The sequence below is a fragment of the Ctenocephalides felis genome, unplaced genomic scaffold (assembly GCF_003426905.1).
Source record: "Ctenocephalides felis isolate EL2017-DRISC unplaced genomic scaffold, ASM342690v1 CF-g0.4_SCAFFOLD_01170, whole genome shotgun sequence".
NCBI lineage: Eukaryota > Metazoa > Arthropoda > Insecta > Siphonaptera > Pulicidae > Ctenocephalides > Ctenocephalides felis.
In genome coordinates, this window is record NW_020537324.1 from 37,892,111 (window position 1) to 37,915,306 (window position 23,196).

Sequence of the window (23,196 nt, forward strand, 5' to 3'; positions counted from 1 at the left end):
CGAAATCGGATTAGACTCCTAGTCAGGCATATTGCAAACTTGGGATGGCAACTAAATCAATACATAGTATCGATACATAGTAATGCTCAATGTGGAGTCACCATAAGTCAGTTGTTGTAAGTGTTTCATTCATTAATTGATATATAGCACAAGCTGAATACAGTAAATGGAGTGTACTTTTTAAGTAAGGAAGATTCTTTTATATACCTTAAAAACTATAGGTAAACCCTAAAATTTAAAAGTAATTGAAGTATAAAATCTACATTTATTGAGAAAATAGTACGGCAACAAGTTTGAGTTTGATTGAGAAAAAAATTATATACGGCAACAGTTTAGAATTTAACAAGAATATATTTAATATTCAGTAACAGGACGTCTGGCCACCCATTCCTTAACTTTCGGTAGGGCGAGTACATTATCCACAACTGCTTTGAGGTTTGAATGTTTTGCTAGTAAGTCCAGTCTGGCCATGGCACTCATATAATCGATCATTCCAGCCCAAGCAAAATCAGCCCATGTCAACTAAATATATAATAAAACAATGTACAATGTAATATAAATTGTTAAAATCAATTGTGCACAAGATATGAACGTAGAATTTAAAGAACATGATATGAATGTGTATATATATATATATATATATATATATATATATATATAAAGCGAGAGGTTTTTCTTCAAATGGTGAAATAATATAATAAAATTGTTCTTGGGCATCCATTTAATAAAACAAATTTATTAAATTGGATAGATTTATGTGTTTTTACATGTTTATATTTATTTTTGTCTGTATTTATGTATTTTTTATATTGTTTTAAATTGTAACCCTAAAATATTTAATTGTAGCATTGAAGATGGGTCAAATCAAGACCCGAAACGTATGTTCTCTGCATAAAAACATTTTCTATAAATAAAACTGTTTTTAATTACTGGATGGATGCCCAAGAACAATTTTATCATATATATGAACTTGAACTTGATGTTGATATAATATGAATAATAATATGAAATTTTCACACGTTATTAAGGAACCACGTGTTTGTTTTGTTCAGGACCGTATTGTCGAAACGTTTGTTTATGACTTTGTCGTTATGCAATTCCAAAAACAACCCCTCAGCGAATTGATTGCCACTGAATGAAGGCTAAGATGCTAGCCGAAACGTATGGATTTTAAATAAATACATTTCTAAAAACGCTTTTACTATTCTTACCAGCCAAATACCAGAAGAGGTACACATCCGGCATTGCATGCTCTTTGAGTTTCGCACGGAAAATAACGGAGCAGTTGCTACCAAAAACATTTGCGATGTTTATCCAAATGCACTGGACATTCGTAAATGCCAAAGGTGGTTTTCCAAGTTCAAATCGGGTAATTTTGATCTTTCCGACTTGTATCGATCAGGAAGATCATCAGCGTTAGACAACGACGTGTTAAGGGCGGAGGTGGAAGCAAATCCGTGTCAGACGATCGAGGAATTGTCAAACAGTCTCAACCAACCTTGGTCGACCATCCAAGAACATTTGAAGCAGATTGGGAAAGTAAGCAGAGCAGGTGTTTGGGTCCCGCATAATCTGTCCGAACAGAATAAGGCTAACCGATCAATCACATGCAACTTATTGCTTCAACGACATAACACAGAAGCGTTTTGCCTCATCCACCATATTCGCCCGATGTTACACCATCGGATTTTGACTTATTCCGAGCGCTGCAACACTTTTTAAGTGGCAAAACATTGGCAAATTTGGATGATATCCAAAATGCCATCTCTAGATATTTTGCCGAAAAACCAATTAAATTTTATCGATCAGGGATTGAAAATTTACTCACTAGATGGCAAAAGGTTATTGACAATGATGGGGAATACATCATTGATTAAAAATAAAGACTCGTTAAAAATGTATGTGTTTGTATTTAGCGTAAGAAAACGACATTAATTTTCAGTCCCCCTAATATATATATATATATATATATATATATATATATATATATATTTTGTAGAGTTTCGAACAAGAATCCAAAAATAATAAAAAATAAAAAAACAAGAAAAGTTTTTAATAAACAATTTCTTTATTTAATTATTTGTTTATTGTCCACAATAAACAAATAATTAAATAAAGAAATTGTTTATTAAAAACTTTTCTTGTTTTTTTATTTTTTATTATTTTTGGATTCTTGTTCGAAACTCTACAAAATATACACAAATCCAAGATTCTACCATTCAATATATATATATATATATTGTGTGTGTACATGTATGTGTATATGTATGTGTGTATATGTTTGTATATATATATATGTGTATGTGTATACATATATGTATTTTATGTGTTGTTTTGCTTATATATACATATATTATACTATGTTATAATTTTTTATATAATAACTTGTTCCATAACTAATATCGTTTTATAGTTAATATTTACACTTTTTCTTTAAAATTTCTCTTCATCACATATTTTTTTATTTTTACATTGTCTACCATGGTTTTATTATGTTTCTATATTTTCATTTTTATCCACATATGTTTAACCGTTGATTATGGTTTGTTTCCACATGCTATATTTTTTCTATGTTCTCACTGCGCATGATCGCCGGGGAAATTTTCATAATATGAAGCCACTAAAAATCTCTCTATCCCGTTCTCTCATCCAGTGACGATACAGTTTCCACAATTTTCCGCAAACACGTACGCACACATTTTACATGTTGCACATATTCCAAGCTGACAACATGTTCGTTTGAAATAAGCTTTTTTATAATGTAATATATTATTTATTTTTATGTTTATTTTAATTTTACAATTATTTAAAATTTATCATAACTCGACGTTTTATCAATTTGTTGTTTCATGATTTTTTCGTGCCTTTTTCGTGTTTTTGTGTTTTTTTTTCAAATCTATTTGTATGGTGAGTTTCTTTAAATTTGTTTATTCTATGTTTGTTTTTCATATATACTTTTCATATATTCTTTCACAATATATATTAGTTATAAAACAAATTTATTAAATTGGTTAGATTTATGCTTTTTTACATGTTTTTATTTAGTTTTGTCTGTAATTATGTATTTTTTTATATTGTTTTAAATTGTAACCCGAAAATATTTAATTGTAGCACTAAAGATGGGTCAATTCAAGACCCGAAACGTATGTTTTCTGAATAAAAACATTTTCTTTAAATGTTTTTAATTCACTGATGCCCAAAAACAATTTTTTCATATATCTTATATATAAAAATGAAGCACTCTTTCAAATGTCCAAGTAAAACTCGAAAACGGCTGAATCGATTTGGCCAGTCTTAGTCTTGAAAAATTCGTGCCTTCCAGAGATGGTCGGAAAGGTGAGATATTATTTCAAAATCGCGAAGAAACTTTACATTTTTAATTTGAAAATTTTTATAGAAGCGTACCTTGAATAAAACAATGGACGGTGGCTAATAAGTGAAATGTCAAACGTTTTTTACAGATGATGTTTAATTACTTTTAATAGGATGTTCTGCGTAAATATTATTTAATTATGATTAAATTGTAGTAAGTAGATATGTTCGTAGTTTATTATTTATATAAAAAAAACGTTAGTAAACGGGCGGCAAGTATTACTCAAAATATCAATCTTTTTGAAATGTTAATTTGAAAATGCACTTTTTGGCGTTGTAGCACTCTTTTTTTGCAAATCATATTTTTCTCAAACACGGTGCTCTGAAAGATCTCATTTGTATAATTATATACTCATTGGTATTTATAAACCATTTTTTAGGTTATATTCTTTTTTATTTGTTATTTCAATTCAGAACCTCAATTTGGTATCAACCAAAGGGACATTTTGTCGAATAATATTTTCCCAGTTATAATTTCGCAGAATTTATCAAAGAATAGATAGTAATATATGAAGGTACCTGGGGTTAAAAAGGTCCACCAGCTATGTGTCAAAAACAAAAAAAGTGAATTTTAGCTTTGCTTAATAAGGAATTGAAAAGTAGAGTGAAAAAGATGTATAACCAGCTATAACCTTGATTCTTATGACTTTGCTACTTGGAGACAAACTGTAATCTTTGAAAATCCATGATAAAGGTATTTTCTTCCTTTGGTAGTTTTTTAGCATTAGTTAAAAGTGTAATTATTTTGTAAAAAATTAAAATAAGACATTAAACCTGTTTGCCACCTGGCCGTTCCAAGTTACCCTGTCTATTGAGTAAAAAGGTCTAGATAACAATTTTTTGAAAGGCAGCAGAAAAAGCACATTTCTACAATGATGAAGTAGCTGGCAGTTTTACTGAACGTAGTCAGATAATTGTTCGTTTGATATAATTGATTTGCTTTTCATAATATAGTTTATATTTGCTCAACTTCAAATTGGAACTTTTGTGCCTCACCCCGCTCTACATATATACTTTTTATTAAATTTACTTCAACTCATCGAATGTTACTTGAAACTTTTCAAAAAGCAGGTCAAAGAAGAAATACTTAATTTATTTTCTATCTCTCCTCGCAGAAATTTGAAAATTTTGTATAAGCTCATTAATATTATTTACAATTATACACAAAATCCTGAATGAAAAAAGAATCTGAAAAACTTGAAACGTAATCAATAAGTTAACAGACTAAAAATGACTTGGATTGGATTATACCATGTTTTCTATAGAAAGTGTATAAAACTTCCAGTTTGATTGTTTTGATAAAATATAGACAAACTTATGGGGTTTATAGCATTCAAACAACATATCCTTATACATTTAAAGTATTAATATTTTTGATTCTCTAGAAATTGTTTAGAATATACCTTACTTAGCAAAACAACGTTTGCCGGGTTAGCTAGTATATATGTATATATATATATATATATATATATATATTAAAAACAATAAATAGTTAATGCTTTTCATTCTAATGTTTATATTAAATAGAACAAACAGAGCAAAGTTGATACCTTTTTCAAAGCTAGATGGCCATTATTTGATTTAGCAACAGCATCTAATTTGTCCAAATAGTAAGGAATAACATCTAAAACTTGCTGGTATTTTTTTGCTTTTACTGCCTCATTTGCTTCGTAATGTGCTGCAGCTAGCTCTACAACATAATTTCAACAAATTACACCAGAGTAACAAAATACTTTGAGTAATAAATCTTTAAAGTATGCAAGCGCATTTCCAAAGAAAACCAGACATACCTCTGGATGTCTGATTTATAGGTTCTTTTAATATATGAAGATTGATACTTTTTCTAAACTCCCTTTTTGTTTTAACAGTAAAAAAAATTATATAAAAAATAACTAATACATTCAAGAACTATAATTTAGAGCAAATAATCTCGAATGATCTGTTTGTACATAACAAAACAACACAAAAAGATGCTCGAATATTTTGTATGCAAGACAAATTCCACTATAAATACTCAGAAAAATTTAAATCATTCTAAAATACTTGATCAACATACTTGCTCTAAAATCATGAACTGTATCCACAATAGCATCAATTTCAAGATTCTCAAGATCAGTACTTCCTGCAAGATTGTATTTCTTTCCTAGGTAACGACACAAGGCAACACTTTGGTTAATTTTACGTCCATTCCATTCAAGAACTGGCACTTGACCAAAAGGCATAGCTGTAAACACATTTTAGCATGTAATGAATCCATTAGAAAAATTAATAGTTGTTTTATAACTTATCAAGTTATAAGTACTATTATATAATATCAGTAATTACACATTGTACGTTGGATACATAAACGCATGTATTGTGTAAAATAAACGTATATTCAATCAAAAATTTTAATCTATATTAGAACAATTAAGAATTGGCTTTTGAAAATTATATATCTATTCAAATACGTAATTTATTTCATACTTGGTTTGATTGAAGGCCAATCTTCACGATTGAATCGGTAATCTTCAAAATCTTCTCCTCCATAAGAAATTAGCATACGTAAAGGTTCAGCAAGAGCCTTCGCTGGGAAATATGTTAATTTGTAGGCTGGCATTGTTAACAATCTGTGAATGTAGGACATTTTATACAAAATTCTTGTAAATTACAAACGTAGGTAAAGATACGTACTTGAGCACTATTGTAATGTATACAAAAAAAATCATTCATACATTTGTATCTATATAAAAGAAAAATCAATTACGTTACCTCTAAATTATATAGAAGTAGATAAAATCCCTAATCTTTTAGGACATCTTGTTAAATATTTTCTGATCATTTAATTTTTTAAATTTATTATTATAGCTATACGTACAATATATACAACTTGAGTAATACATTATCAATTTCCAATTATCAGTTTTGATAACTAACGTTTGCAATCACATCACAATATCATTTAATGAAATTATTGTACCGAAAAAATTGGCAGATTACGCATAATGAATAATCATAATCAAAACATTAATTTTGTGCAATAAAATATCACTAATATAAAATATAGAAAATAAATACCTTTATTATGTAGCAATGTATCGAAAAATAAAAGGTCACACAGGCCGACAAATGAATCGACTGAGCTGGACTGAATCAACCAGCTAATTTGATTAGCGGTATCAATGAGTATCCATTCAAAACAAACATCAGGCGCATAGATAAGAGAAATGTAATAGATAGCAATGTCTGTTGCATAGATAAAACTCAAAATTTGTGTTCTAACAAACAGAAACGTTTATATGCGAGTTCATACGATATTTGTAAATTTACTTTATAGCCCTGTCAATTTACGCTTTCAAGGTTGCTATAATTCATAATGAGCTGTAACTTGGCAAAATTGTTTAAAATATAATTATAAAAGAAATCTCAAAAGTCCTTATCGATCCGAAGCGAGCTAGAAAAATGGCACCAGGTCAAATGTCACAAAAATGACCCTTTTGCAATGTTTAGCTAAATGGACAGTTTTATCGCAAAATTACCTGAGACAATATTATAGAGCATAAAATTATATACAAAAAATGCACGAATACTTTTTTGCCGTTTTAAAGATTATCATTTTGAAAAGTACGTTTGAACGCCACCTACGAGGTAGTGCGCTTAGCTCGTTTTTTTACGTGGTTTTCCCAGTAGGCCTATTTCACGGGTATGTTGTTTGTTTCGGAACATTTGCAAAATAATATTTGTAAATTTGGGTTGGTAAAAATAAAAACGGTTACTATAAAAAAAACAACTAAATTTATTCCTGGGAGTCTGGAGTGGAGGCTCATTTTCAAGAAGCAAATTGCTGATGTGACTGTTGTGTATCAGTTTGAATTAAGGAAACAGTTAAATACTGCCGAGCAAGAAAATATTACAAAGATCTTCAAATCATTACCTAAGCATCTAATTAAAAATTATTTTTTTATATATTGTTGAGAACTATTATGAAGTGTGCGATATCTTAAGCAGTGGCGACTCAAGCTTTGGCTCCAGGAGAGGGGGGTGGGAGTCACATAATTAAATTATAGTTCTGACTCTCTCTCTCTTTCTATATTTATATTAAAAATCTTAGTTTTTCAAATGAATGCAAATTCTTTGAAGTAAATAAAGAAATAAAAGAAATGATGGCACTACAAACAATCTTGAAGCTAATAACACGATGTGGAAAAGAGGATATGCTGAGGCACCCAAGATCAACCCGTACAATCCGGGATTTAATTCATCGTTTCTGAAACTAAATGGCAATACCGAAATGGATTTACACAGGCATAAGAATAAATATGAGTTATTGAACAGTTTAGATGAACAATAAATTAACATTGATAAAGACAGATTAGTGTTAATGAATTAACCAAGAAATGTTATGTATAAACGTCGAACAGAATACTTGAAGCCGATCAATCGATTTAACAGAGTCCAGATAACTGAGAAGCCTGAAAAAAGAAACCAAGAACAACTAAGCTTAAATAGTAATAAGTCTAATAAAAAAGGAAAAAATAAACGACAATTAAATCATTTTGTAGAATTGGCATTGAAACTACGAGAAAAAATAGAAGGTGAGAGAAATAAAGAATGTAAAGAGATAGATGAAATTATATATAAGTTAAAATGGGATATACATACATGGGATATTAGGAATTACTTAAACCAGAACAATAAAACTGGAATAGATAATCGTAATAAAGATGAAACACAGAATAAGAAAGTGTAGATGATTTTAATGGAAGTTAGAAGATAGTTAAAAAATAATAATAACAAATACCAACCAAATATGGATAATAATAATATTTTACTACTAATAGAAAATTCATATGTCAGCTCTTACTGAAACATGGCTGAAACAGGGCCAAATATTTAAATTCAAAAGGTACAACATATTTCGACAGGACAGACAGGACGGCTACGGTGGTTCGGACATATTGATCAAAAATAACATTCCGTGCGAAGAATTCGCACATTCACTAAGTAATTGAGACATTCAAATGACCGTAGTAATTATTAGATCGACTACTTCGTTCTATTTGGTTTCAATTTATTGCGCACCACAGGCAACAATGGATCTATATTTAATCAAAAATATCATCGAACAAATTCCTGCAGAATAATTGTAACATGAGATTTCAATAGCAAACATATAGCTTGGGGTAATGAAGTAATTGACAGAGGAGGAGCTATTATCTACGATATGGTGGATAGCCTCAATCTGTTAATTGTGAATGATGGGACGCATACGACAAAACAAACGCCTAGGAAAAAATCAGCCGCCATAGATCTGACCTTCTGTTCGCCTTCTGTTCATGATAGATTTCATTGGAGCGTAATACCAGATAATGTAGGCTCAGACCATTTGCCAATCTTGATAAAGATGCAACTAAACTCAAAACGAGAGTGTGATGGTATCCAGGCAGAAAATGAATGATTAAAGAGGCAAATTGGAATGAACAAGATTAGATATCGAAAAAACTTTAGAGACATCAACCATTCCGAATGATTTTGAAGATATGTATAATTTTATTCAAGAAACAATAAATAATGCAGCCACTAAGCACATCAAACAGTACGAATTACCAAGATCGTATACATTTAAACCGTCATTATGGTGGGATAATGAATGCGAAATTCAAGTTAGAAAAAGAAGCATAGCATTTAAGAGACTAAAAGCTCAATTCAACTACAATAATTATCTGGAGCTCCAAAAAATCACAGCACAAACTAGAAAATTATTTAAAACAAAAAAAATGAAAAAAATGGGCTGAATTCGTAACCTCCATTAATAGAAATACAAACATTAATAAATTATGGAACATTATAAAATGATTTAATAATAAAAATAATAGTGAGACCCCAATTCAGAAAATGAGTGACAATTTCGGTGAGACAATTTTGAAGATTGACAAGCCTGACTTTGTACCTGGTCCCGTACAATATTGCCAAGACCTACCAGAAGAAACAAGTGATGACTACGCAGTTCAAGAAATCAAAGGACGCATTAATTATGATGAGCTAGAACTGGCGCTAAAAAGAAAAAGAAACAGCTCACCAGGATTTGATAACATCACATATGTTATGATTAAAAAATGCCCCAAATTATTCAAATGTCTAATAGTTGAAATGTTCAACTTCATATTGAATTTAAGTTGGATCTTGGAAGATTGGAAAATTGCGGTGCTAGTACCAATACTAAAACCGCAAAAGGATTCAAGTGATCATAAGTCCTATCGACCAATACCTCTTCTTCCTTGTCTCACAAAAATCTTTGAAAGTACTTAAAAAAAATATTAGAATGGTATATAGAGAAAAATGGTATATTAAATAAATATCAATTCGGCTTTAGGAGAGGAAGAGGTACAATCGACTTGTTAAGCGAGCGAGTGCATTGTCAGATAAAAAAGAAGTGCTACTAGTTACGGCAGATATTGAAAAGGCATATGATCAAGTGGATCATAATATTCTCAAAAAACTATGCTGTCACAAGAATTGTCTAATAGGGTCAAAGGCATCATATACGGGCATCCCACAAGGTTCGATTTTGAGTCCTTTCCTATTCAACATCTATATGGCAGACTTTATATCGTCAGAAAGGGCAAGAGTTAAAAAGCTACAATATGCGGACGATCTGATTATGTACATAGCTTCTCACTCAGTAGAGGATTGCAGAGCAGAAATGATCAATGTTATATCAAAAAATTTGGAATAATAGACTTGCTTTGGAACCGAGAAAGACCAAAAGAATATTTACCAAGCATAGATTTCCCAAAAGTATGCATAGAATAAATATTGGCACGATAAGAATCGAAATATTAGAAAACATTAAAATTTTGGGAGTGACTTTTAATAAAAAATTAAATTTCAACAAGCACATAAGCGATATATTATTCAGATGTGAGAAAGGTATTAATTTACTCAAAAGAGTATGTAACACCAGCTGGCGTATACACCCAAATGCATTTCTTTCTTTATTCAAAGCTATCATTAGACCCCATTTTGACTATGGCTGTCAAATGTACGGAGGTTTGTCCACGGGGTTACCTAAAAAGTTGAGTAGAGCACAATTTGCAGCTATAAGAACTTGTCTGGGATCTTTAAAATCAACCCCCACTAATTTTTTATTAGCTGAAGCCGGGGAGGCACCTTTAAATATAAGAAAACAAATACTAACGAATAGATTCTTAATAAAAAAATTCACCATGATCATTCATGGATTCAAGATCAGTTAGAGGCACTGGCAGTTCGGCATTTCAATAATAGGTTCTGGTTTAATAAACCAATACTTCCGCTAGTTGCTGGTTTCCACACATTAAAGTCTTTAGAAGATGACATCATAATAAGCAACAGAATGGCGTATTACACAGTGACTTGGAAAGCAACGATACACAAAAAATATATACACCTATCAGACGAATTAGTCTTTGGAAAGAATATGAATAAGAAAATAATCGATCTGGAATTGCACGCTTTATTGAACACTAGATAGAAAAAGTATATACAAATCTATACGGACGGCTCAAAAACGGTGTTGGCTGTGCTGTATACATATCAAGCCACGACATACAGCTTCAAATTAAACTTCCAGATTGGGCATCAATATTTACTGCAGAATTGACGGCTATCAACAACGCGCTAGACTTAATTAAGGAACATAAATTAAAGAAGGCAATAATTCTTTCTGATAGCAAGTCCTCATTGCATGCCTTAAATATGCCTAAAGATTATGGCAATCCATTAATATTCGACTGTTTACAAAAAATAGAAAAGCTAAACAACAATAATAACAAGATCGAATTACTAAGGATAAGAGGCCATCACAATATCACCAGGAATGAGATCGCGGATAGTCTGGCCAAAGAAGCACAAAAATCAGCCACTTTAATTAACAAAGCTCCTGCCGTGGATCTGAAACGAATGATCACAGCAATAGGGATGTTGCATTGGCAAAAAATATTTGATCTCGAATCAGCGTCAAAAGGAATATTATTCCGACTATGTAAACCTACTGTGTCCAGAAATACATGGTTTGAAAAATTAAACTGGAATAGAAGAGAGATATCTACAATATGCAGATTAAGATTGGCGTACACGAAGAACAATGTTTACGTCTTCAGGATAGAGATCAAACAAGACCCGTTCTGTTCGTGCAGTACCTTACTGGAGACAATAGATCACATATTGTGGAGTTACCCATTACTTGAAAGGCAACGGATAAATCTGTTTAATAAGCTCCAACAGCGGAATGTGACATTTCCTATAAATGCTAGGTTTATCATTAGTAGTAATAACATTGAGTTGTACAGAATACTAATAGACTTTATAAATGAATACAATATAACGCTATAAAGTATGATATTTTTAAGTTTATTTAATGTAACTAATTTATATTGGTATTGTACATTTTATTTAATTTTTTACTTAATTTATATTTATATTTGTATTATAATTTATAATGGCTAAATGACTAAGGAGTCGAGGCCAGTTAATAAAAAAAAGGGACATACCCGTAATTATTGCTCACGGACACCCACGATGCGTAAAATGTGCAGAAGAACACCACACTAAGGACTGTTCCCGGACTGAAAAAATAAACGAAAACGTCACTTGTGTCTTATGCTCAGGCAATCATCCTGCAAATTACAGGGGATGTGTCAAATATAAAGAGGAAAAACTACGAAGATTTCCACCTTTAAGGGAAAAAAACTGTAGCTCAGAACTCGCAGATTTTCAATCACTCACTAGTACAGGATAACATAACATTCTCACAAATGACTCAAAATAATAAGCAAACACACATGGAGCACAAAATTAGACAACGCCCAACCGCACAAGAAAATAGCCTCAACCCAATCAACAATGACCAAGTTCAAAATCAAAATAATAATCAAGCCAATGGCATGCAAGAATTAAAAGATATCTTGAAAACAATAATCGACCAAATGGGCAGCGTGCTCAATTTAACCTGTCTCCTAAGTAAAAAATAATGGCCACTTCAATTAAAATATACATATGGAACGCCAACGACCTGGCCCAACGTGCACAGGAACTTAAGCAATTTATTTTGTACATTCAAATAGATATTATGTTAATTTCAGAGTTGAACTTTACCAGTAGAAGTTATTTTAGTCTTTACAATTACACCACGGCATCCGGACGGTAGTGGTCACGGGGATTCGGCTATCATAGTTAAGAACAAAATCAAACACTACAAATTAGAACCGTACGAAAATGACTATTTGCTAGCAATAAGTATATGTATACTAAACATATGTGTTTCAGCACTTTACTATCCACCAAGGCATTCCATTAAGGAAATACAGTTCTCACATTTTTTGCTTCACTCTAGGTAACAAATTCATTGTCGGGGGTGACTTCAATGCAAAACACACTTACTGGGGCTCAAGATTAATAACACCAAGAGGACCGAAACTACTTAAATCAATGCACTTGAACAATTAGAGACATATTTCCACAGGCGAACCAACATACTGGCTAAGCGACATAAGTGAAATCCCGGATCTTTTAGACTTTTTTATACTAAATAATATACCAAATCAATCAACTAATATAAATTCATCACTTGAATAAAATTCTGACCATTCACCGATAATTTAACCAAAAATCATACAGAATGGGATTTATTCCGCTACGTAATTTCTAATAAAATTAACTGCAATATACCGCTTAAAACCGAATCAGATCTAAATAATGTTACAATGTCCACACAAACTGTTAAGCATCAACTTCAAGATATACCAAACTATATAAAGAAACAAACTGCAGTCAAGAGAAAATTACGTAAAATTTGGCAAAATACTCGTTTGCTGAAGACAGAAGAAAATTTAATAATGCATGTAAAACCTTAAAAACCTTTATGTATGAACATAAAATTGAAACAGTAAAAATAGATTATTTAAATAATCTAATTTAAAGACTCTAACTACTCCTTATGGAAGGCCACTAAAAAATTGAAACTGCCGATAATGACTATTCCACCACTAAGAAAAAAAAAAAACGGAACGTAGGCAAGGCAGCCCCAAGAAAAATGTGCCATTTTTGGTGAACATTTATTTAAAACCTTTCAGCCAGCCCCTAAGAAGTGCGCAGATTACAAAGAAAAATTTATTTTTGATTTTCTCAATACTATTTCCATATCTAACGAGCAGATTAAAAAAATTACAGTTTCAGAAGTTGCACAAGAAATAAGGCGTACAAAAATCACCAATTTGGAGAAGCGGCCAAATCAAAAAAAGAACAAATTTAAAGGCGGCCATACACAAAAAGCGGCCATAACAAAAAGCGGCCGTAATAAAAAGCGGTCGCATTGAAAGTCCACTGATTTAAAAGGCGGCCAAATTGAAAGATCGCTAGATTAAGAGGCAGCCAAACTAACATTCCGTTGAATTCATTCGCGGCCGTATTGAAAATCCGCTGAGTTAAAAGACGACTGAAAATTTAGGATGTTGTTATGATTGCTTGCCTTATGAAGGACCAATTGTAAATACTTTGATTAATACTGTATATATTTAATTTATATTAATAACAAGTTATAAGTGTATTTACAATAATTTTGATACTGTTTTTGATTACGTTCTGACTGATTGATTGATTTGTATGATTTTTAATTGATGATTTTTTGTTTATATATCCATATAACCGCATGCTTTGATCGGCGCGAACATACTGCCGGCCTTGAAATTTAGATTTCAAAATAATTGGTATTCTTCCTTAATGTGAATTAAGTAGATGTTTGTGGTTTTGGTAACACACAATCAGTTAAATATTTTCTGCTTCTAAATTGTTTTATTGGAGCACTGTAGCATTCTCTCCTTGAACTGGTGATGGTGGCTGTATCTGCATACGAGAAAAGTCTACAACTGACTCCATATTCCACACGCTCTTGTTGCACACATTTTGAAGTTGCTAATATTGAGCTAGCGTGTTTTCGAAGATATCAAGCATTGACACATAGCAAGTTGAGGTTTAAGATTTTTGAATATGGAAATGATCAGGATCCTTTGTATTGGAGCTTAAGCAATATTCAACTATGTTCCGATATGCGTTTGATTTCTTCCGAAATGTGAATAATTTGAGGTTTGAAATATAAGCCATGATTGAATACGATTCCACAATATAGTTCTTTTTTTTCATGTTATTCGTAATCTTGTTCTAGTGCGATTTATTTGCAAAAGTTTATAACATTTTATAGCATATCTTATCGTTTTGTTATTCGAATAGATTTTGCAAGATTTATGCATTGCTATCAACTATTTTGTCGCTAAATCAGATATTAGTTCGAATATAATACTATATTCATTATATCTTGTGTTTAAGAGACATGCGATAAAATAACATAGAAAAACCTCCATTTTTTATTAAATCTTGCTAACAAAAATAAGTGGTAAAGATATAATATTTAAATACTCATGTGTTTAGATATGGTTTCGATAATTGATAGATGAATGGATTTTTGGACAGCGCTATGGGGTGACTTTTGTAATAAGTTAAAGTTTTAGGTTTGAGTTTTGATTTGAACCCTAACGTGCAAAATTCCATTTCACCTAAGAATGATGTCAATGTCTTTAGTTTTAAATATTTGTTAATGTGTAATTCTCAGCTAGAATCCATCAAGATGTATATAATGAAGTGAATCCTAGATGGAATGTGAATTACTTTAATTCTAGTGGAAATGGCGCGCGTTAAACCATATGATTTAAAAGAAAAAAACTTCGTATATGCTTCTTATTTGCATGATAGCTCACTCATTTTACACGTAAAAAACTTGTAACAGCACTCATTTTAAAGCTTATGTTGAGCACTATAAAACCCAATTTTACCGAAATGCATAAAATGTAAAACCTCGACACTAGATGGCTTTAAATACAACAATTAAATCTTGAACAAAATAAAAAACGACTTTGCTCTTTCAAATCTTGCTTAATATTTTTCCTAGAACACTTTATGTAATCCGATTTATTAAGATTTTTATTGACATTATTTTGTTCATTACATGATTTTTGTTAAAATGTATATTTTAGGAGATATTTGCAAAAAAACGAAGAAAAACGCCAAAAATATATGAATCTTTAGTGGCCAGTAACTTGAAAAGTATTAGTTTTTTTGAAAAACTTTAAAAGACATTTTTTTCTTATAATTAGTTATTCTATCGATTTCCGACGTTATTTTGAAAAAATGTAATTACACAATTGGGAAGGGGTGTCATCCCCCCCGGGGGTGATGACGAATTGTTTTCACTTTTGAACTTGAGGGTAAGATGAACCTAATTCCAAAATTTCATTCAATTCGGAGCACAGTAAAAAAATTCAGAGGTTATACCCTTTTTTCCTCTCCGTTTACTGCACTAAATATCTAGTTTAGGTAGATAATTTGGTATAGGCGGAAATACAAATCCATTAAATTTACACAAAGTGGGAATTTTACCCGAATTTAATGCCTTTCGACAAGTTTGACATCCAACCTGATTATTTGAATCAATATTCAGAAAACCATTATTAAGAATTTGTTTTTGAGCTTCATTTAATATTTTTCAGTCACTTTGAAACCAAAGTCTATCACACACAAAACATACATAGCCAAAACTATCATTTGCGAATTGTTTTTCAAACAATTTTCGTGCATTCCTAAACAAATTGAAGTCTTTATATGGAAGTTCGAATACTTCATTTGACTCTTGCAAAAGATCAGTTCTTGTCACATTATTAGTCAAATTATATGAAGAATCATTAAATTGCAATTGACGTGATGTAGTTGTTGTATCAGAAAAAGTTACAGCCATAGATAAATAAACATTACAGTTACGGTACAACAGTACTTTCATCTAAAAAGATAACACAATAATATGTTTAAATCTAAATTGATACATGGCTCAAGATTTTCTAATAAATTGGCAGTAACCGACTATTTTCCTGCAGTTGTTTTCTTTGACGATGTAATCCTGATCTTTCAGAGTTTGTAAGAGGCTTTGAACCTGCATCAATAAATTAAAATTAGCTTTCATAGCCACCATAAAAGAGAAACATGTAAACGTTCTCTAAATTTCCAATAAAGAAATATTGTTTTTATAATTTCACTTATCATGTAATTGAGTTATTGATTGCTTGTTTGTTTTGACAATTTCGCTTGCGATACAGTTTCATTCTTTGAGCAAATGTAGTATCTGTCTTGCCTATAAAAATATTTTCCATTTTAGTAATAACCTCAATGTTATATAGTTATCGAAAAACTCGAATAATACAAATTACTTCAATAAACTTGCATTTCTTACGCAGCGCAGATTTTTCATTTGTTTCATTATTTGCACTACAATTATTTATGGGGGACGGGATAAAATATTCTTCCGATCATGATATTTTTTATTAACTCACGATTTATACTATTATTTAGCCTTAAAATGTTTTGACATAAAACACCGGAAATTGACCAATATGCTTCACTATTTCGGTGACGTACGCCCGTATAAAGTCACGCTTTCGGTGACGTACGCACGTATAAAGTCACGCATACCAAGAAGCCTTGCACAAATACGACCAATCAGAATCAACCCGTATAGAAAGCATATCATCAAGAGCGAATGACTCTCACTTGACCTTGCCGTAACAATTTCCGTTGCATTTGTACGGATTTACAACCATGTCGCGCCTAAAGAAATTTACTTCAATAAAAAATATTGCTCTGCCATATTTATTAATATCAAAAAAGCATTTAGCAAGGTTTGGCATCACGGTTTGGTCTATAAAATATCAATGTTCAATGTCTATCACATGAACTATCATCTTTACTGAAGTCCTACTTATCGAACAGATATTTCAGGGTCAGAGTGCAGGATGAATCATCTTATATAGAAACAATGAAAGCTGTTGTTCCTCAGAGTAGTGTACTCGGACCAATCCTGTACCTAATCTTCACTAATAATATACCAACGGATCCCAAAATATCCCTTGAAACATTCGCAGATGACACCATGGTTTTATAAACTCATGAAGACACCACAAAGGCCTCGGTACAGCTGCAAAATTATATACACAAATAAGAAAAGTACACTCAGGAAAATTACTATTAACTCAACTAAGTCAGTCCACATCACATTCACCAAAAGAAAGGGAGTTTGACAAATATAAAAATCGACAATGTAGAAATTCCAATAAGCAACTTTGTAAAATACTTAGGACTTCACCTCGATAGAGGACTCACATGAAGTACCCACATCAGAGCAAAGCGTAAGCAAATAAACAAAAAAATTCATGAACTCTATTGGGTAATTAGAAGAAGCCTTAAGATGTCATATGAGAGCATGATCCTAATATATAAAGCTTTATTAGTACCAATATGGAAATACGGTATCGAGCTATGGGCATGTGCGAGCGCGTCCAATATAAAAACCATTCAAAGAGCACAGTCAAAAATACTACGAGCTATAGTGAACGCGCCCTGGTATGTCTCCAACAAAACAATTCATCGAGATCTAAACATCAAATATGTACAGGAGGTTATCAAGGAGAGAAGTACGAAATATCATCAAAAGAGCGCATACCATCCAAACACTCTAATAAAAGACCTCCAAAAACAAGTTCCTATGAGAAGATTAAAAAGAAAGGGACCGCAAGATTTAATAAATTAACAATCTATATATTTATGTAAGGAAATTCTCCACAAGGGGAATCAGCAAGTAACCTCATTGAACCCAAGGTTCAGATTGGCTATAAGAAATAAATAAAAAGAAGAAAAAAAGAAAAAAAAGAAAAAAAAACTATGGTTTACAATATTGTCTCAGGTAATTTTGCGATAAAACTGACTATTTAGCTAAAAATCGCAAAAGGGTCATTTTGTGACCTTTGACCTGGTGCCATTTTTTTTAGCTCCCTTCGGATCGATGAAGACTTTTGTGATTTCTCTTATAATTGTATTTTACACACAATTTTGCCAGGTTACGCTAATTGTATTTTAAACAATTTTGCCCATTATGAATTATAGTTTATAATTATAGACCAGGCTCAAAAGGAAAATACCTCGAGATTTATTATAGTTTATTTTTATATTTATATTTTTTTCCTCTATATTTGTCTTTAGTTTTTTTTTTTTTATATATTAACTATAGTAGATACACCACTGGGCGTATGTGCTAATTTGTAAACAACCAATTGTAAACACTTGTCAGCATTCTCTGCTAAATATAATTATTTTTATAGATTGCAGAATAAAAATAAAATAAAAAAAAAAAAATGAATTATAGTAAACCTTAGCCCTGATTTTAGGTTTAAATTTACAGGGCTTTTAATATTGTCATGGAATGGCAATGCGGCCACATAACGTTCGTCAGAGTTGCGTACAGTGGTGCACTCATGGACCTATGCGTAATAATCACTTATAGAAACAATCAAGTCCGGTACATCTTCTACTACAAAAAAGTCTTAATTTGTTAAGACAAGGAATCATATGCATTTCTCAAATTTGAATCGGCGATGAAACGCTGAGAATAGATCCCATTATTACATAACCCATTTTATATCCATTAGTATAAGTGAATCAACTGTTTTGATGTAATTTGATAAAAATATTGCATTAAATGCATCACAACCTAAACTTTCGTCCGTTGTTTGTAGACTAAAAAAATATCCGGTGTAAGGATAAGAATTTGAGAATGCAATCGAAGAAAATTTTAATAGTTGGTTGTAGTTCGGCAATTTCACGTTTGGCATAGGCACATACAGGTATTTGAAAGAAACAATAATTAGACATATTAGTTGAATTTGCCATGTCCGTTATTTTTTGTGAGGAGTTACCTATATAGACGAAGTGTTTCGGTCACAAAGTTTCGATCGCTTGGGGCATAAGTTATCAAGCAAGAGACTAGTTTTAATATTTTAATATCTCCTACCTAAACGTAAACATTTCCGATCGGCCTAAAGCATAGATAAAGTTTATACAATGTGATAAATTATTTGACTAGGAAATATCATACTGCATCGAATCTTTGGAATATCGGTTTGAAACTGTTTTGTTTTGCAAGCATTTATGTTGGAATGTAATAAAGTGTGATATTTGGCTTTACAAGATAGACCAGTGTTTTTTGAATGGCACGGACTATTGCGTTTGCTACCTAAACAATTGGTACAAAAATTGGCTTAATTGTAGGAATTGTGAACAGTTGAAAACATTATGATGCACAAATGACAATTACAGAATTTGATAAAGCTGGAGACGAATAAGTGGGAAGTGTTGGGTTTTAGTAAATCCAATAAAATTGATTTTAATTTTTGACAGTAGGTAGTATTGTATTATTAATGATTATAAGTACATGACCTTCCAATGCGCCCATTGGAAAGCGAATGGAATTCGGACATAGAATCGATCTCGGGATTATCAAGAGTAAGCGTTTCAAATGTTTCGTAAAACAGCGGCCTTTTTTTAAATCGCCCGCTCGTTTTGGTATTTATATGGTAAGAAGACGGGATTTTGAAATGTATTTCAATGTGGAATCTTTACTTTTATTAATTGAAGATGTTGTATTTATTTCTACAAAAATAACCGATATATTGAATATTCATTTAAATATTATTTAATTTGAAGAAAAAATTATTTTGAAATATTTTGGAAATTCAGAACTTTTTAACATCCCGTAGGGTAAGTTATTGTGATCGTCCAAAAATCGAAATCAAAAATGTTTGCATTTCTCGACGTTTCGAAGGTTTCTGAACATTTTGGCATACTTAAGAAAAAATGGATGTGTGTGTGTGTATGTATGTATGGATACAATTTTTCGTCCACGTTTTCAGGCGCACGATCACCGATCAACATTCGATTCCTATAGAACGGTTGCTGACCTTCAAAAACAATCGGACATTCCTATCGATATCGATAGGGAAATGTCCTGATTAGTTTTTGGCAGAGGAAGGTCCAGCAGTTACGGAGATAAAGAGCAAAGAGTGCAGAAAATAGAAATCGAGTTTTTGAGAGAACGGAGCATCCGATTTGAATGATCTAAAATCATTCAATTAGTAATGATTGGGAGAAGTGTTATTAGTTTTTGGCAAAGGCAGGCCCGGCCATTTCGAAGATACGGAGCTAAATGTGCAAAAAATGGCAGTTTTTGAGAGAACTAAGCGTCCCATTTGAATGGTTCAAAGAACTTTCTGCTTGTTTTAACAAAATAATCGATTTTAGTAAAAAAAAATTTTTGTTTCAAAAATTTTTTTTTTAATTTTTTTTTGTATATCGAAAATAAATCAGATTTTTATTTTAATTTTTTTCTAATGTACTTTAAACAAATAATTTCAACTTTCCAATTCAGTTTATATAATTCTTATAAATATTAGACAAATTTGCCTTAAGGCATGATGCCATACACCCACTAGTTTTCAAAGCAATCGTACTGAAGAAAGGGGTAAATCTGTCAGAATAGGACTCTAACCATAAAATGATAAAAATCATAGAATTTTTCCAAAACCAAATGCCTTATTGATCCGGCCTACCGAAAAAGTTAATTATTCCGAAATCTTACGTTGTATCAAACATGATGTCCCTGATGACCAGGTGAATACGACAGTAGACAAAATAAATAAAACCAGAAATGGAGACTTGTTGATAACCATTTCCAAGAAAAGTGGGGACAAAGGCCAAGGACTACAACAGATTATTGCAGGTGTGTTTAAAGGATGAGGCCGAAGTTATCTATAACGGGCACCCAGTAACTATAAAAATAAGGGATATTGATGATGAAACCTCAAAATTGATATCTAGTCAGCACTACAAAAAGCCCGGAGGAGCCTGCAACGCACCAGCATAAGCAATTAAGATTCGTAAGGCATACAGAGGTACCCATATTGATACAACAGCTCTACCAGCGCAAATTGTACACGATCTGCTCAGAACAAGTAGCAAAATACAAATTAGATGGGTCAACTGTCGAATTAAATCCATCAATAAACCAATCCGGTGCTTTAAATGCTGGCTATTTGGACATTATGGATCACAGTGCAAGAGCGATGTGAATCGGATCAATCTATGCATTAGATGTGGACAAGAAGGTCACCAAATAGCAAACTGTATATAAATGCAGCAAAATGTGGCCAAGCCAACCTTTGTCAAGGGCAGTGCAAGTTCAATAATAGACCTTACTTTCCATAACATGCGATATGGCACAACATCGTGGCAATATTTTATTTAGGTCGTGTGACATGCGATTCCCCTATTCATTTTCCTCGATATTTAATGGATACGGCCGCAAATTTTATGTAACTATCGAACAACTATCGAGTTCGGTCTGGTCTCTTGCGCACGTGGCGTTCGTGATACATGAAAATCGACGTTGACCCACATATGTTTGTTTATTATGATAAGACCGTCTGACGTAAGGCGTTCACCCCAGTCATGACGTCATTGGCGAATGAAAACGATTCGGGTCATGACGTCATACAAATGGCGACTCAGTTATGACGTAATAGCACCTGAAAGTGATGACGTAATGCAATTAATATTCTTTTCTGTACGAATAAGCATTTATTTACGTGAATAATAAGAAATTTTACAATATTAAATATTACAAATTAGAATTGTAGTTTTCAAATTATGAAATTTTAACATGAACTATACTAGAAAACTTTTTACAAATTATTCAATCTAAACATATTAATAACAGTATATTTAATGAAAATTGTTGTATATCTAATGAACGTAATTCTATTTTTGGGGCGTGAAGTGTGAAGTGTTGCATAGTATTCTATCGCCACTTCCTTATACATCAAACAGCCTGCCTATTTTTCATTATTTCATTCTATCGCCAGTTCATTGCATCAAAATGCCAGGATACAGATTATGCACATATGACATACTGCCCCAAATTTTGGAAGTTTTCTAAAACAAATTCAAACATAATGTGATTTACTGTATATAATAATATATATATACAGCTACCATATGTGTAGCTACCTACATGTTCAGTGTAACAAATCTCCATCATCTTAAAGTCGCTTTTACACATACATTTTTAACACTGACTGATTTCATTCTATCGCCAGTTCAATACATCAAATGCGAGGATACAGGATATTCATATATGATGTACTTCTTGGAAGTTTTCTAAAACAATTTGAAACATATGTGTTTTATTGAATCTAATAATATATATCCCACTCCATATGTGTAGCAACTTACATATTCAGGAGACAAATCTAAATCGTCTTCGAGTCGCTTTTGCACATACAATTTTTTTTAACCTGATTGAATTCATTATATCTTCAGTTCATATACATCAATACATCAATCAAGTTCATGCATATATGACATACTGTTCCCAATTTTAGAGGTTTTCTAAAACAATTATAAATATAATGTATTTGTTACCAAATAATATATATACAGCAACTATATATAATCAACTTACATATTAAGAAGATAAATCTCCATTATCTTCAAGTTGCTCCTAAACATACATTATTTGAGCCTGTCTAAAGATCTGTATATTGTTCATCGTTTCATTCCAATTTTGTACGACTTCTGAAATAATATGAACATGGCATACGTTTTGCTGTTTATATATATATTTGTATAGCTTTATATTTGTAGTGACTTACATATTCAAACAATCATTCTCGATCCGCTTCTCAACCGACTAATGTAAGAGATTTAGAAGTGAGTTTATGTCGAACACATGGATATGTTAAGTCTTAATTTAGTAAAATAATTATTTTAACCTTTATAAACGATCCTTATTATTGTCCTCAATTTTGTAAGATATGCTATTGGTTACCTCCTTTGTCATCTAAAGAATCGACATAAAATAACGTTTCTTCATCCCAGGAT

The 23,196-nt window shown here is 31.6% G+C and overlaps 1 protein-coding gene and 1 long non-coding RNA gene across 2 annotated transcripts; both read right to left on the reverse strand.

Moving 5' to 3' along the window:
- Positions 1-302: 302 nt before the first annotated feature.
- On the reverse strand, positions 303-6,510 carry LOC113366681 (glutathione S-transferase-like). Its single transcript, XM_026608332.1, has 5 exons — positions 6,430-6,510; positions 5,839-5,981; positions 5,429-5,596; positions 4,923-5,062; positions 303-522 (listed from the first exon to the last, which is right to left on the reverse strand). The coding sequence occupies exons 2-5, from the start codon at positions 5,969-5,971 to the stop codon at positions 355-357; spliced, it is 609 nt and encodes a 202-aa protein (XP_026464117.1). The 5' UTR covers positions 5,972-5,981; positions 6,430-6,510; the 3' UTR covers positions 303-354.
- Positions 6,511-22,339: 15,829 nt separating this feature from the next.
- LOC113368151 lies at positions 22,340-23,007 on the reverse strand. The gene is made up of 4 exons (XR_003366352.1): positions 22,968-23,007; positions 22,778-22,890; positions 22,549-22,704; positions 22,340-22,473 (listed from the first exon to the last, which is right to left on the reverse strand). It is a non-coding gene; the product is annotated as an uncharacterized LOC113368151 (long non-coding RNA).
- Positions 23,008-23,196: the final 189 nt, after the last annotated feature.